This window comes from Pimephales promelas, chromosome 24 (genome assembly GCF_988280905.1).
Source record: "Pimephales promelas chromosome 24, fPimPro1.hap1.1, whole genome shotgun sequence".
NCBI lineage: Eukaryota > Metazoa > Chordata > Actinopteri > Cypriniformes > Leuciscidae > Pimephales > Pimephales promelas.
In genome coordinates this window covers 8353239-8367854 of record NC_142792.1, presented here as the reverse complement: position 1 = coordinate 8367854, position 14616 = coordinate 8353239, and the positions used below count along the sequence as shown (strand labels likewise).

At 38.2% G+C, this 14616-nt stretch overlaps 1 protein-coding gene across 4 annotated transcripts; it reads left to right on the top strand.

The window, feature by feature from the left end:
• Nucleotides 1-1035: 1035 nt before the first annotated feature.
• msrb3 (methionine sulfoxide reductase B3) lies at nucleotides 1036-13416 on the top strand. Of its 4 annotated transcripts, XM_089126746.1 has the most exons (8): nucleotides 1046-1194; nucleotides 3523-3678; nucleotides 4396-4488; nucleotides 8126-8234; nucleotides 9149-9226; nucleotides 9373-9401; nucleotides 12012-12109; nucleotides 12216-13416. In XM_089126746.1, the coding sequence occupies exons 2-8, from the start codon at nucleotides 3561-3563 to the stop codon at nucleotides 12387-12389; spliced, it is 699 nt and encodes a 232-aa protein (XP_088982872.1). In that variant the 5' UTR covers nucleotides 1046-1194; nucleotides 3523-3560; the 3' UTR covers nucleotides 12390-13416. The 4 variants fall into 4 exon arrangements, with proteins under 4 accessions (XP_039524124.2, XP_088982872.1, XP_039524123.2 ...); XM_039668189.2 differs by lacking the exon at nucleotides 4396-4488 and having other exon boundaries at nucleotides 1047-1194; XM_039668191.2 differs by lacking the exon at nucleotides 3523-3678 and having other exon boundaries at nucleotides 1080-1194; nucleotides 4346-4488.
• The last annotated feature ends 1200 nt before the right edge of the window (nucleotides 13417-14616 follow it).

Below are 14616 nucleotides of genomic sequence, written 5' to 3'. Positions count from 1 at the left end.
AATGACTCCTCTACATATAGAGTCCTGGTAATGACTTTTTTAGATAAAGGGGATATTTTAATGATTGAAAATATTTCTTTAAAGGTGTCTGTATTGCCCACTCCAGGTACATAGGTGAATATATTAGTATTACAAATCAGTCTTAAGACAATACATTGTTTATAATCTCAGAGATCATTCATGAAGTCAATGGATATTATTTTGTGAATGAATGATTGTGTTTTGAAAATTAATAATATATGTTAGTAAATGTATATATAAAATCTTGTTCTTAATTCATATCTCATCTCTTTCAGATGCAAAAATGGACATTTCTCTTCCTATTTTGCAACACCATCAATTTTAATTAAGTTACTAGTCCACCCAGCTGTCGACGTGGTATTCACTTTAAATTGTTCAAGTTTTTGCATCATTCCCAGTTTCTAACCCATCGACAAGGATCCTTGAACTGAAAAAGTTAATGTAGACAACAGTAGCTAGTACAAAAAAAGTGAAAAAAAAACCATAGAAGCCTAAATATATTCCTTAACATTCAATTGAATAACGTTTTTTTTTTATGACCAAGCGAAAACTAAACATATTTTAGAGTATTTGACCATGTTCACTACATGAAAATGAAAAGTAGGATCCGATGACTAATAACTTACACTAAACTAATAAGTTTACACTTCCCACACTGATTAATTTATTTGACGCTACATCTTAATAGTATACACTTTTGATAATCTAATAGCATACATATAGCTACATAAAGTTATCCGTATCCACTGATCTAGAATGAGCTTTTCGCATTTCCCTAATTGGAAATGCAGTTGTCTGATCTCAGACCTGATGGAAGAAGTAACGTTGGGATGTGAATTGCGTGATTTGATGTTAGCCTAGGTATGCAGAGCAGAATAGCCTATTTGCATTACCTTATGCAAATAATCAAATTAACATTAACCCATTTTGGCACTGCCCATTGACGTAATTAAGCTCACAAACTGCTTCTGGCTGAGTAACTATGCGCGCAAATTACGCATTGCTCATATTTGGAGCTCGTCTGCCCAGCAAGAGGAATTTCCCAGAATGCACTTGTCATTACCTAAGAAGTACACGGTCGTATCGCTGTTTGGCAAATGCGCTTCTCTCACAGCGGCCCCCCACTCTCTAGTCTGCTGTCCTACTCGGTTTTAACGTTGTTTCTGCTGTCTGGTACGTGTAACTACTTACTATATATGTATATTCTGTATTATTCACTTTCTAAGTGACTTCAATGCAGGCAACAGGGTTTCTATGACTACGCGTTGAACAACACAACACCGTTATTTACTGTCATTTTATCAAATTGACGCAGTTGAAATAGAACGAACGAATAGGCTACGTGTGTGCGACATTTTTGCTTATTAGTTTTTATGCCTGCAGCCTATATATTTTAATATGGCTAAATTTTACGTAAATAGACTGAGGGAATTTGGTCTTCTGTGAGAGGCATATCAGTTACACTTTGTATACAATATATACTATGTATCCTCCCACACGTGATGTCATTGTAGCGAGGCATTGTTATGTAGGCCTAACATTTTATGTAACCCCTTTCAAAAAACTTCAGTGGCACTACTATGATACAATGTAAACACTATGGTATTACCATCCATGACACTCCAATTTCAAGTATGGTAGTTTTTTTTTTTTTGTAAGTCCATTCTAAAGACATTAATATTTTATGTCATGTTTATTTAATTGTCATCTAAAGTACTGGCACCTATCTAATGAACTTCCAAAAGCCTGTCAGGATGATTAGTCATCCGATGGACGTTTAATATAATAATATGGAATTGAATGTTTGGGTTTGTGAGTCATGGAATTACCAGGTGCTTAGTTTCTCTCTGCATTGAGTTAGTAAATGTCCTATTCAATATACTAAATATCATTCACTGTGTTGGTAACAAAACAAGCTTATTACCTTAGTCAATTTGGCAGCTGCCAAACAAAACGCACAGATCATTTGCCAAAAGTTTTCCATTCTTGAGATATTCATACATTCCTAATGCAGTTTAATTCACTTTAGACTAACATTTCACAATGGCCCAACCATCAAAACCAGTTTTGTTAAATAGCAGCCATTTTAAAACATTTTCGATCTATCCCGTAGCACTACTACTATATATAGTTATGACTCTACCCCACGTATCAAGCATGCTGTATTTATAAACCGCAGTGATACTCAGAAATAGACAGAAATATCAAGTGCATTTTTTTTGCCTACTAATTTTATAGTTAAATTGATAAGTGCAGTTGATCGATAGCGATGAGAAGCTTATTGTCAAAAATAACATGTTTAATGAGTCACTCTAGTTCCAGTTTGGCTTTACACAAATTAATTAAATTAGATTTTGTATTTGAAAATGTAGTGGTTCATTAAGCTTTGATCAGTTGTTACATTTTTTACAGAACTTTCTGGAATGCAAATAATGTGAACATCAAGCTGTTCACAATCACAGACCTATGGTGTGATTCTGCAGAGCCGCAATCCAGTTCTATTTGTAGTCCTCTCTGCGAGTGAGTGCTGGCTATTTTTAAAATGTGGCCTTGCTTGTGTCTGTATCTGTGCATGTGTTAAAACCACTCCTTCCAGACAGCCCAGCCCTGGGTGAAGAGTTCCTGTGAGTCTCAACAAGTGTCTGAATGCTATTGTATTTAAATAATAATCATGTTTGTCTTGTTTATTTTGATCAGAGTCCTCTTTAACACATATTGCTGCTTAGAAAAAAATGTCATTAGAAATTTAATACCAGGCCCTTAAAAGTATTTGTACAATAGAAAAATAAAAGTCTACAGAGAAGCAATTCAGTAAAAAAAAAGGATATCAAACCAAGTTGCATTTATATTTACTGTAAAAAAATATTGTTGGTTTAACTTAAAAAATGAAGTAACCTGGTTGCCTTAAAATTTTAAGTTGATTGAACTGGAAAAAGTGAGTTAATACAGCGAAGGAGATTGATTTAATCATCAGAAACTCAAAATAATAAGTTATCTGAACTAAATAAATTATTTAAGTTGATTTGACAAAAGAAAAAAAAATTGTGATAACAAATCTTGAAAATATTTTTTTACAAGTAAATGTCTCACTATTTTCTTTTAGTAAACACATGTATAGTAGAGAAAAATTGGTTAGTTCTGAGAAAAGCCTGTTTGGCGTTATATTTTTCCAAATATGTTTTGCTCCACTAAAGGAATATTTTCTAAATGGAAAAAAATCAATCAATCATAATATAATAACAATTTGTCATTTATACTCTTCTCTTCCCTGTTTGTTGCAGTCGATACAACACAACCACTAGATGGACCTCATTCCTCATAAACCGCAGCTTCACCCTCTCGCTCAGCAGCGCTCTGTGGCTTTGCCTGTTATTGCTGCTGTAGTTCAGCTATAATTTCACACAATCTTTGGCCATTTTAGTTCCATTTTTCATAGGTCTTTTTCTCTATAAAAGAAGCTCGGAGAAGGTCTTAAAAACCTTCTCGCTCTCTTCCTCAAAGCTCTATCCACAGCGTGCTTGAGTTTGCCTTAGGCCAGGATGGCTGCCCGTCTTCTCCGATGCATGGCCCCTCTCGCATCCCTGGCCCTGCTCCAATGCAGGCGCTCCCGTATATCCGCAGGGCCACTCCTAACACTGACTCCGCCCACTGCGCTAGGTATTGTATAGTTTCTATAATGTGCGATGGGTCTATTAGGCAAGTTTAATTAGGCTAGACTAGATTGGTTTCCAGTGCATTGTTTTGCGGCAAATGCCTATGTAGTGCAGTTGAAAGTTTGTTAGTGAAGTTGCAGATGTGTATTAGTGTAAATTAAATTGTGAGGTTTAGTTAGTTTTCTCTTTATGGCTCTTAGACACACAACTGACGTGCTACAGCCATAGAAACCGCTGATAAGCTTAAGCCGCCCATAGAAACCGCCAGCTTTTATATCAGTGTCCGGTTCTGCATATAAACATTGCAGTTTAAACACTTTGAGCTGTAATATTAAAAGCCTTTATTGAAAATAAAAATCAAAAAGTCCCTATTATAATTGAAGCGCCTCAATATTATACCACGTTTAACTCTCATATATGCAAGTCACAAGGTTACAAGGTTTCATTGTGAATATTATCTTCTTTATCGTTCCTGTTCTCCTCTCTCTCTTTACACAGTGACGTTAATCAGTCTTTCCCTGCATGAGAAGTGTCAGCCGTCCCATGATTGGCCGCTCTAATTGTCCATCTCTGTAACTGACATCTGTGTTGACCTATGTTGTGTTTTTTTTTTTCTTCTTCCTCTCCTTCTTCTCCCTCCTTGCCTATGTTTGTCTTTATGATTTTTTTAGCCTGAGTGGTAGGAGGGTGTTTTAGCAGGCCGCTGGTTCTGTTCTCCCAGCCGCATCGGCAGCAGACATGTCCGGGTTCAATCTACTGCATCTGGTCAGCCAAGGCCAACCTGTAAAACTCAAGGCCTGCGGGCTCCCCTCAGGTCACCTGGATGCTGTGTTTGTGTGTGTGTGCAGTGTGCTTTGCTTTCTTGATGCTTTCATGTGTCTGCACACGCGTGTGAGAGCGTTCGGCAAGGGGTGCGTGTTTGGTTGATGATAAGGTCTCATGTGGAGAAACCAACTTGGCAGCGTGACGGTGAGCTTTCTCTGTGGATAATGTTTCCTTCACATTGACAGTCTCTGTGTATAAATGCATGGAAGTGATAGTTATTTTGTTTTCTTTTTTATAATAGTTAGCTGCCAGATATCAGATTCCCTCTGATGCTTGAGTTGGTTTTTCTACATTTGATGACCGCCTTGCCCTGAAATGTCACCGTTTGCTTTGCTCTTTTTCTCTGTTTAGATCTTCAGTTGCTCATGGAAAACTGCCTAACTCACTGTTTTACCTTCTTTTAAGCCTGCATGCTTCAACATTTAACTTAATTTCTACTAATGATTGAATTTGTATTTGTATTTTCCATTTTAGGAATCTAGATGAAACACAGAAACAGGTTGTCTTCTGAGGACATTAGTTGTATCTATTTGCATTTTGTACAATAACCATTGTTGCAGGTTAAAACTTCATAGTTTAATTTTGATTATTGGACGTTTCTGTCAAAATAATGAAATGTAACTGGATTTGCATTACCTGATGGAAATAACAGTGCTTGCATGGTGGCAAAAAATAATGTTCACATTTTAGACAGGTTTATTTATTATTATTATTTTTTATTATATGTTATATGACTGAATAGTTCTAAGGAAGAACAGTTGCGATTCAGTATATGCAAATATTATGAAGTCATCGCTGTAAGGTACATTTTGAATGATGAATATTCTCTCAGTGTCAGTTAACCCTCTGGTGGTCTTTGGTCATTTTTGATTATACAATTATACATTTTGGTTTTGTACAATTTTATTACTTCATCAAAATGGTACAAAACTTGGTAATGGGAAACAAATTTCATAGTGTAAAAAATATTTTCAAGATTTGTTATCACAACATTTTTTTCTTTTGTCAAATCAACTTAAATAATTTATTTAGTTCAGATAACTTAATATTTTGAGTTTCTGATGATTAAATTAATTTCTGTCATTGTATTAACTCACTTAATTTTTTAAGTTAAACCAACAATATTTTTTTTTTTACAGTAGTGGAAATATTTGGTACTGCGCCCAAACAAAATCTTTTCGAGATATCATCCTCAAATTTGGAACACAACTTGTTTAGATATCTGGCTTTAATTTTCTGGATTAAAACATGCTTTGGTAAATATAGTTCACATAAACATTTAAAATAGTATTATTTCTGTGCATTTTTCATGTTCACTTAAACTGTTCACTTTTTTATAGATTTTTTCACTTCATCAATAATCTGCCAAGTGTCTTCCTAAAAAAAGAGACCAAACTTAAGTCTGTGCTACAAAACTTTAAAGATTTAGGACAGTTTAAGTTAGAAATTTCATTTTCAGCTCTATGCTTAAACAGTGACTACTGCATAAATATAATTTTGCACTATAAAATCCCCTAAAAATACATCAAACTAAAATATAATACATTCATTTCATTGAAAGAAAAATAATAAGGCATTTTTGACCGCCATGCAAGGTGCACCAGAGGGTTGAAAAAATAATTTAAAATTTTTTAGCTTTAAAATGTAGTACACACAATAAGGCTGGCATTATATACTAGATAAATTATATAATTGTATTATTCATTAATTTATTTTTATTTTTCGAGGTTAGGGTTTAATTAGTTTATGCAGATTCATTTTGATGCCTCTTTTCATGTGAATTAGAGTTCTTATTATCTGTATAGAGACAAATTTCAATGCTATTATGCAGAAAAACGCTGGTGTGAGAGTGTAACTCGTGCCCGCTCTTGCACTTATGCTACTGCTTTGCCTACATACGTGCTGTCTGAATCAGGCCTGAGTTTAGCATTTAAAACAACACAAAAAACTTGGAGGAATCAATGCAGCGCTGCCTTGCAAGCACTATCAAAAAGTTTGAAAGCGATGAGTTGAGAATAGCTTCGAAAAAGCGTGAAGAATGTCTGGGGGAAGATGTGATATGTTTGGTTTGAAGCAAAAGGCCTGTGCTAAAAACAAATCTTGCTTCCAATTAGGAAATAACTTTCACTTGAGGTTATAGCGGAGGGATGTTGGAACAACGTGCTGATTTGTAGCGTGACCTCTCGGTGCACCAAAACTAAATCATTTGCAGGGGGTGACACAGAGTGAATTCCTGAATTTCTTTAAATGCCTCCTTAGAGGCTTTTCTAGACAAACCAAGAAATAAAACACTTTTTTCCCCTTTTCCCCCTCCTTCCCTCTCTCTCACAGTATAAATAGTGTTCCGAGTCCTCCATACACAAAAAAAAAAAAACGAGGAATTCTCTCTCTCTGTCTCACTAATAGGATCCAGAAGACCCCTCTCACAGAGTCGAGAGGAATACAGGAGAGTCCTGCAGGGAGGCGACCCCCTCCTTTTTGGGCTCTCCTCCCCTCTTCCCCATGTTTGTCAGAAGTAACTTTGTACTCGCTGGACAGAGCAGGGCCCATCAATGGAGTCCATTCACCAAGGGGACCTTTAAAGACCCCATTATTTCCTCCATTCACATGGTTTCAATCTTGTCGAGAGGAATTCTCCACATAGTCTAAATGAAGGGAGTCCCGCTCTCACCAGAACACAAGCCGTAAAACCGGCCGAACAATACAGGAGCAGGACAGACCCCACAGGAACACGAGTGAAAAAATCGTTATTAGCTGGAAAAAAAGGTGGAAAGGAGGGAGAAAGCACTCTGTAATGGGAAATTGCAGTAGAATTGTATGTAATTTAAAACTGCTGCGTGTCCTGGTGAATAAATGGTGTGCAGATGGACATCTGGCCCACTTTAAAAACATGGCTACAGCGCTTGTCTTCTTCTGAGGACTCTACGATTACCAGAATGGATATTTCGGGCTGCAAGATATCTCCAGGCTGATGTTTTAGAGTTTAGATTTAATGTAAGTAGGGGTGTCAAACTCAGTTTCTGGAGGTCCACTGTCCAACCCTAATCAAACACTCCTGAGCTTCAGGATTACTCGAAACTTCCAGGCAGGTGTTTTGGAGCTGAACTCTGCAGGACAGTGGCCCTCCAGGAGCGGAGTTTGACATGTGAGTTACACCGGAGTTTGAAAGTCCAACCGGTTGACATTTATTCACTCCTCAGGTTGACCTCTAGAGGTCAGCATTGTTGTTAAGCTCGAGATCGCTGCCTTCTGTTTGAACAGCCAGCATGAGCGCTCATCTAGAATGTCATAACTCACTGTGTATGATATGCAGGGAAAATCAAACTTGCCTTGGCGTAATACTTTGGCTGTAGCACTTCACCGACGGAGCGTTTAGATTGTGTGTCTGTCACAGAGTCAAGTCAAGAATTTAAGTAGTCATCCTTTGTTATCAGCCAACCCAAATAACTAGTTGCACCCAAAAGTGAAAAGACTAAAGTGCTGACTCCTGTTTGGAAGAGGTCACATAGAAACCTAGATTAGAGTGATAGTTGTTTTGTCCAACATTGATGGTTTAGCACTTAGACATTACATTTTGGTGATTACGAACACTTATGTCTGTCTAACCACTCTTGTCTTCCCTGTAGGAACGTGCCGGAGTAAGAAGACATGGCCCAAAACGTTCCCCGAGGAGGAGCTGAGGAAGCGATTGACCCCCATGCAGTACCATGTTACTCAGGAGAAGGGCACAGAGAGGTGGGTGGCCAACCCTACCTCAAAATCACCTTAAAATACACTTTCAGACTAAATTAGTTTGTCACGATCCCCCCTGCGAGCAATAATTTCACCCACTGATTCGCCCAATATGCTATATGTACCCGATTTTTTTCTGTCCCTGCTTAAAAGTAGGAAAAGGCCCGGCTTGGACTTTGACGGGATTGGTTATTTGTTTGTGATGGCCGGAAACGGGGATGGTTTCAAACTGCGTTTTTGAGTCACTGTCTTTGGTACAAAGAAAATACTCCACAATGGTGCTGACTGGTGAATTTGGACATGGCCACATGGACATTTTAACAGCATTACAATCTTGATTTTATAATAGAAATATTGGATTTGTCTTTCCCTTAAATGTCCATTTTTTTCTACTTAAAGCACTTTGTTTTTGTAGTTGATCATGGCAGTAAAACATCAATGGACTAAGCGTTCTTTGTACAGATTTCTTAATGATTGGCTGATAAAAACGTATGGCACTTTCTCTCCTGAGCAACCTAAGGCCATGAGATAGATGTTGAGTATAAGAAGGATGTAGCACAGAAGAGAAAACACGGACACTTCCCCTCTTCCCCTTCATCCCTCAGTGGTAAAACACACGTGGGGAATGTATTTATCGGCCCATTGGCAGTAGGAATGTGAAAAATGCCTGTGAAAGGAAAGCAAGGAAGGATCCTGAAAGATGCATTTTGAGGCCTGTTGCTCTGTTCATCCACAAATCCTCCTCAATTTACATAGATTAGAAACGCTCAGTCAACATATTTACAGGACTTTTGCGCAAACAAACACGGAGCATGGGAAATCGAAATTGAAACACGCAAGTGTGAGCAATGTAATTTATAATTTATTGTAGATCATGTAAAGGTATGAAGTCACCGTTTGTGTTTTGTCATCCGTAGTGCTTTCACAGGAACATATGTCGATAATAAAGAGGAAGGAACCTACCACTGTGTCGTTTGCGGTGCTCCTCTTTTCACGTGAGTGTAATATATGACCCATGATCCTTTAACATGCCCACCTTTTATAATCCGTTTTGCCATTAGAAATCAAAAGGTTTTTTTGTGGATATTTGCTAGGAAATATTTTTTTCTATTTTGTTATTGACGCTTTACTGTCGTTGCAGGTCTGATAAGAAGTTCGACTCCGGATCAGGTATGGTTCCTAATTCTTCCCCTGTCCGTCTCACTTCTTTCACAATTAGAGAATAACTGTTGAATTAATTTATTTCTCCCAGGAAAAAAGTATACAGAGGTTTTTCTTTTGCCATGGTAATGGATTACAAAAATGACAAATTATCACAATTAATTCATTAAAACATAAAATTTGTTGAGAAAAGTCAAATGAAGAAAATGTGAAGATGCGACACTGCCCGACAACAAATTTGACTAGACATGACACAAGGTTGTTTTTGCATTGTTTCTCGCATCTTGCACTCTGAACGTTGCATTTTCGACAGTTAAACTTTTAAAAATGCATCTGTTGTTTGTTTTGCCTGGCTAATAATAAAGTGTTTAGTTATCACTTTAATTTTAATGCCCCTGTGCAAATAAGCACAAAATGCAGCTCATAGTTGTTATGAATTTCATCATATGGTGGTGTCCTGGAAGTGCTTATACTGTTATGAGTTTAATGTTTTCTGTTTTAAGCTTTAAAAGACTCTCATCAGCTCCGACTAAATGAATGTTGAGTTGACGCTGAGTGTATACAGTACAATGCCATTATAATATATCTCAGCAACGGTTTGTTGATCCCTTACAGATCTGAGCTCCAAATCACATACTTCTGCAACATTACACATGCTATTTTAATTCGCTCTCCGAACAAAGCATACGCGTATGCACAAATTCTCTACAGAAAACAGGCCGAAATGAGAAACATCTGGGCCCCGCATTGAAAAATGGGATTTTCTCTCGAGTTGAATCTTTTCTGTCTTCGACGTGGAGATGGGAGCCAAGCGGCCCGCGTTGCATGCTGGCAACGCTGCAGCCTAGACTCATAGACTCAATTTCCTGTTTTGTTAGAGTGCCTCTACACTGCTCCATTCACTGGGCTGCTCGCCCTGGCGATAAAGCTCCATTAGATCAGCTCTGCGATGATCCGCCAGGATTCTCCTGGTCTGAGTCATAGGATTCCTATATTCCCTCTAGAGCTTCCTGTGTCTGAGTGGAATTTCGTGGCTTTGTAGTTGTGGCCAAGCATCTCCTCCCTAAGAGGGAGGAGAGAGAGGGGGGTCCGTATAGAGTGTGATTGAGGGGTGTTCGAGGGGTTGTGGAGGGAAAGTATAGAATGAGCGGGTGACTTCTGTTTCCCGACACCCGTAATATCACAGCAGTGGGCCTGACCCGCAGATAGTGATACCAAGATGTGCCTGGTAATAATTGGGGTTGCAAGCTAGAATAAAGGGTATGAATGAAGCCAAATCTCCCACAGTGGCCCTCAAACAATTCTTTCCATGTATTTGTGGGTCCTCAAGTCTTAAATTAACATTAAATCTTTGGAGTTATTAAATGTGGGGACAGAAAGTGAGATGTCTTATTTTGGTCTTTTTAAAATTGTGTTATATTTTGGCGCTCACGATTTACTATTCAGTGCAGATTATTTGCATTGTACTACAGTTTGCAGTCATATTATTATCAATATTAAGACATGTTGTGCTGTGATGCAGTGTTTTGATGAACAGAAAGTGGACAGCAAATTTTGATCAATTTAATGTGTCCTTGCTTATTAAAATTATTAATTTCTTAAAAAAAAAACTCACTGATCCTAAACTTTTGATTGGTAGTGTAATTTAATTATTCTTTAAATATTGTGCACTTATGTCAGTATGGTTGGAGTGTTTGGACCTTTAAAAAAAGACAATATTTTAATTCTGGTGTTGCAGAAATTGCACACTTAATCTCGGATGTTTTGACAAATAATTGGATATGGTATACTCCACAGTGCCAGTAGTCTTTTACTGCTCATTCATTTTGCTTTGCAGTGTTTACCTTAATGTGTTTCCCTCTACCAGTAATCAGGAGGTAGTACTTTAAAGATTGTATGGGGTTTTTGTCAAAAACCTAAACAAACATGCCAGCAGAGGCTGTGTAGTAGTAAGCTCCCAAGGTTCTTCTCCTCCAGACGTTCCACCTTCCCAGAGAGCCATGAGCAGGACCACCCATGAGCCAGAGCAGCCATTCTTTCCATTTACACCCCTGTTACTGGGTAAATTTTCCAGATAAAAGAAACAGGATTGTAAGAGAGCCGTAACTCTGCCGATAACGCTGACCGTTTTCATTGAGGTTCGTTTCACTTCCTGATCTTCTAAAATGTCATCCAACCATGCAGTAGGCTAGATGGAAGATCTCTGGTTTTGTCAGAAACCAGACTCCCAAGAATCGTGTTGGTGAATTTTGCAACAAAAAAAAATTCAAAGCCCAAACTTATTTTGCTGTCATTCAGTGGAAGTTTCTTTCCTAACAAAAGGACCAAGCTTTTCCTAAATTTTCTGGTGTTCTTTTCATAACAAACAATAATCATATAACACACTTGCTACTGCTTTACATCTGAACAAATGCCTTATAGTGTATTGTTGCAAAAGTATTGAAATACAGGGAAATGTGAAAATTTCACCCAGAATGAGCTTCAACATCAAGGCAGGCCAGGAAGAGGACAAAACACTAATGTTTCACATCAAGACATGAAAATACACTAGAATGGAAGGTTTATAGGCTTGTGGATCCCATGAAGATTCACTTAAGCCTCAATGTTGTACTTTTGCAGGATGGCCGTCCTTTTTTGATTTGATCAATAAGGACGATATAAAATTAACGGACGACTTTTCCTACGGAATGCACCGAGTGGAGACAACCTGCAGTCAGGTACAAAACTAGATCAATGTTAAAAAAAAAATTACACGGCTATGAAAGCACTTTGTTGAGTTTTCTTTTTTTTTCTCTCTCTCTCTCTCTCTCTCTGTCTTTGTAGTGTGGTGCTCACCTGGGCCACCTCTTTGATGATGGACCTCGACCAACTAAGAAACGCTACTGCATAAACTCCGCTTCCCTCAATTTCCAGTCGAAAAACAGTGCATCAAAGGAGGTGGAAGCATCTGGGGGAGCAGGTCAATCTCCATCTTCTAGTAAGAGTGAAGAACTTTAATAGGACTTGAAGTAGATCAAACAGATGTCACGCTACTCCGAATTCACATCCGTACTATAAATTCCAAATCAAGTGCAAGTGCAATATTCGTCTGAATGATCGGTCGTTCAAGATCATAATATGCAACAATATCAGTGTCCAGATAACAGATTAGAATGGCCTTATGTTTGCACCTCAACTTCTTCTCTTGAATTGAGTCATCTGAGCTCACATCGCTTCCAAGAACATACAGGTACATTGGGTACAAAGGTCTGAGACCACATTGGATTTTTAGTTTTTTTTTAATTTATATTCATTCTCTTCCGTTGAAGCTCAAGATGCTCTTTGGATCATTCTCAAATCATGCTGGAGAGCATGACAATCAGGTTGTGAACAAACTTGTGGAGTTCGTGCAGCAAAAGGAGGACAAACCAAATAGGTTTTCTCATATTCATGGTGAACTTAAATTGTTATTCTGATAATATAATTTGTTATGGAAAAATAGTTTACAATAGTGGTCTCTGACTTTTTTGGACCCCACTGTATATTCAATATCCAATGATTGGTAACAAATTATAAATGTATACTTTCTCAGAGTGCTGTGTTGTTTTTGAAGTGGCACGTGTTACAGGGAGGTCAAGAAGTTTGAGGAAAATGCTATGCAAGTGCTCCTGTGAGCAGTAAAATAAGCACCGCGTTGAGAACAAAGCATTCTTTGAAATAAAATGGAACAGTTGACAAATGTTTAGTCTGAACACAAATGTAGCCTGACTTTTAAGGGTGCTTTTTTTGGTCTCCCTGCTTGCAGTGCCTATTTTTGTCCTAAGTTGATTTTTTTTTCTCCTTTGATATTGATTCACTTTGATTTGACAGAATTTAATTCATATTGACCTGTGTGATTAAAAAAGATATTAAGAATAATATGTTGTTGTGAATTTGTTCACATATCTAGGGAACATATATTTTGAAGAATATGTTTCTCAGTCAGAGCAATCATTTGACTTGTGAAAATGTAAATATAGCACACTAGTTGTGTGTATGGTGGCTAGTTTTTGTCCTTGACAATCCCTGGTCACTATGTTTTGATTGTATGGAAAAGAGCTGCTCAGATAATCGACTAAAGTGTTCCCGAGGATTACTCACGTGAGGGTGAGTAAATGTTAATGTAGGAATAAATAATAGAGATTTTCAAAAATAACATTTTGACTAGCATAATTACTATTCTACCATCTTTTTGCTCATCTTAATCACAACTTTGTTTCAGCAGATCGCCACATTGGATGAAATCCAGACACCCTCTATGTCCTACTTGGGTTGACTAGGTGGTGGTGTGCTTGGTGAGATGCTGGAAGTCCTCCAAACCTGAAGAGGTGACGTCAACCTCGCCATCCTCTTTGGAGTGCTGTTGTTTAGAGAACTGAGTGGTTGGCCTTACTCTTAGAGTGTGGGAAAAATCGTCCAACGGGCCTGTCGCTGAGAGCGTTTATGTTACCGATGCAATAAAGAATATTTACAAGTCAGATGTGTTTAGACTGAGGGACGCTGGTAGGGGGGCTTTTGACAGAGGATGGAGGTTTTGGGGGGGCCGGGCAGCTGGAGTGTTTCAAACCTGCTTTCAACCCCATGTCGTCTCCCACCCGGAAGTCAAACAATTTTGTCATTTATAGAGCAAAAATTAACAAGCGAGGCACTCTCGGTTGGTAGCATGACTACTCGAACTGTTACAAGCCTTTCTTTTGTAGCTGGAATTCCAAAACATCCCATTGAAATAAGTCACGTCTTGTCTCTGGCCCAGACATTAACACTTCAATCACCGAATCATCCGTAAGTCTGTTTTCACTTTCAGACTGTCCGCCTCACTTCCTGCCACTGAAGTGTCACACTGAGCAAGTCATACTATATCTTGTCCCACTGGCCCCATTAGTCTGCTCTATGAAAGCAGTAAACCAAACAAAAGATCCCCTGGCAGCAGCCGTACAACCCAAACACTCCATGATCCACAAAGTCATCCAACACATAAACACCTTCCTCGAATCCTGGAACAAACACTACACTCTCCATATAGACTGAGCACACTGGTTTCTTTGGGTAAGCATCCTTTCCTGCTTTGTGGCCTGCCATTAACTGTAGCTCAGCGCTGACTTTGAGGGATTACAGGGGCTTTGCACAGACCTGCCTCTGTGTTCACCTGAAAATGTTTGCTTGTTTAAGGCTGCAGCTTTGTTACAAGCACAGGAAACCTTGAATT

Bases quoted from the DNA above. Each gene is read 5' to 3' on its own strand.
- msrb3 (XM_089126746.1), top strand. From the start codon at position 3,561: ATGGCTGCCCGTCTTCTCCGATGCATGGCCCCTCTCGCATCCCTGGCC. The intron at 8,235-9,148 runs GTGGGTGGCCAA...TGTCATCCGTAG, and splicing joins CAGGAGAAGGGCACAGAGAG to TGCTTTCACAGGAACATATG. The intron at 12,110-12,215 runs GTACAAAACTAG...CTGTCTTTGTAG, and splicing joins TGGAGACAACCTGCAGTCAG to TGTGGTGCTCACCTGGGCCA.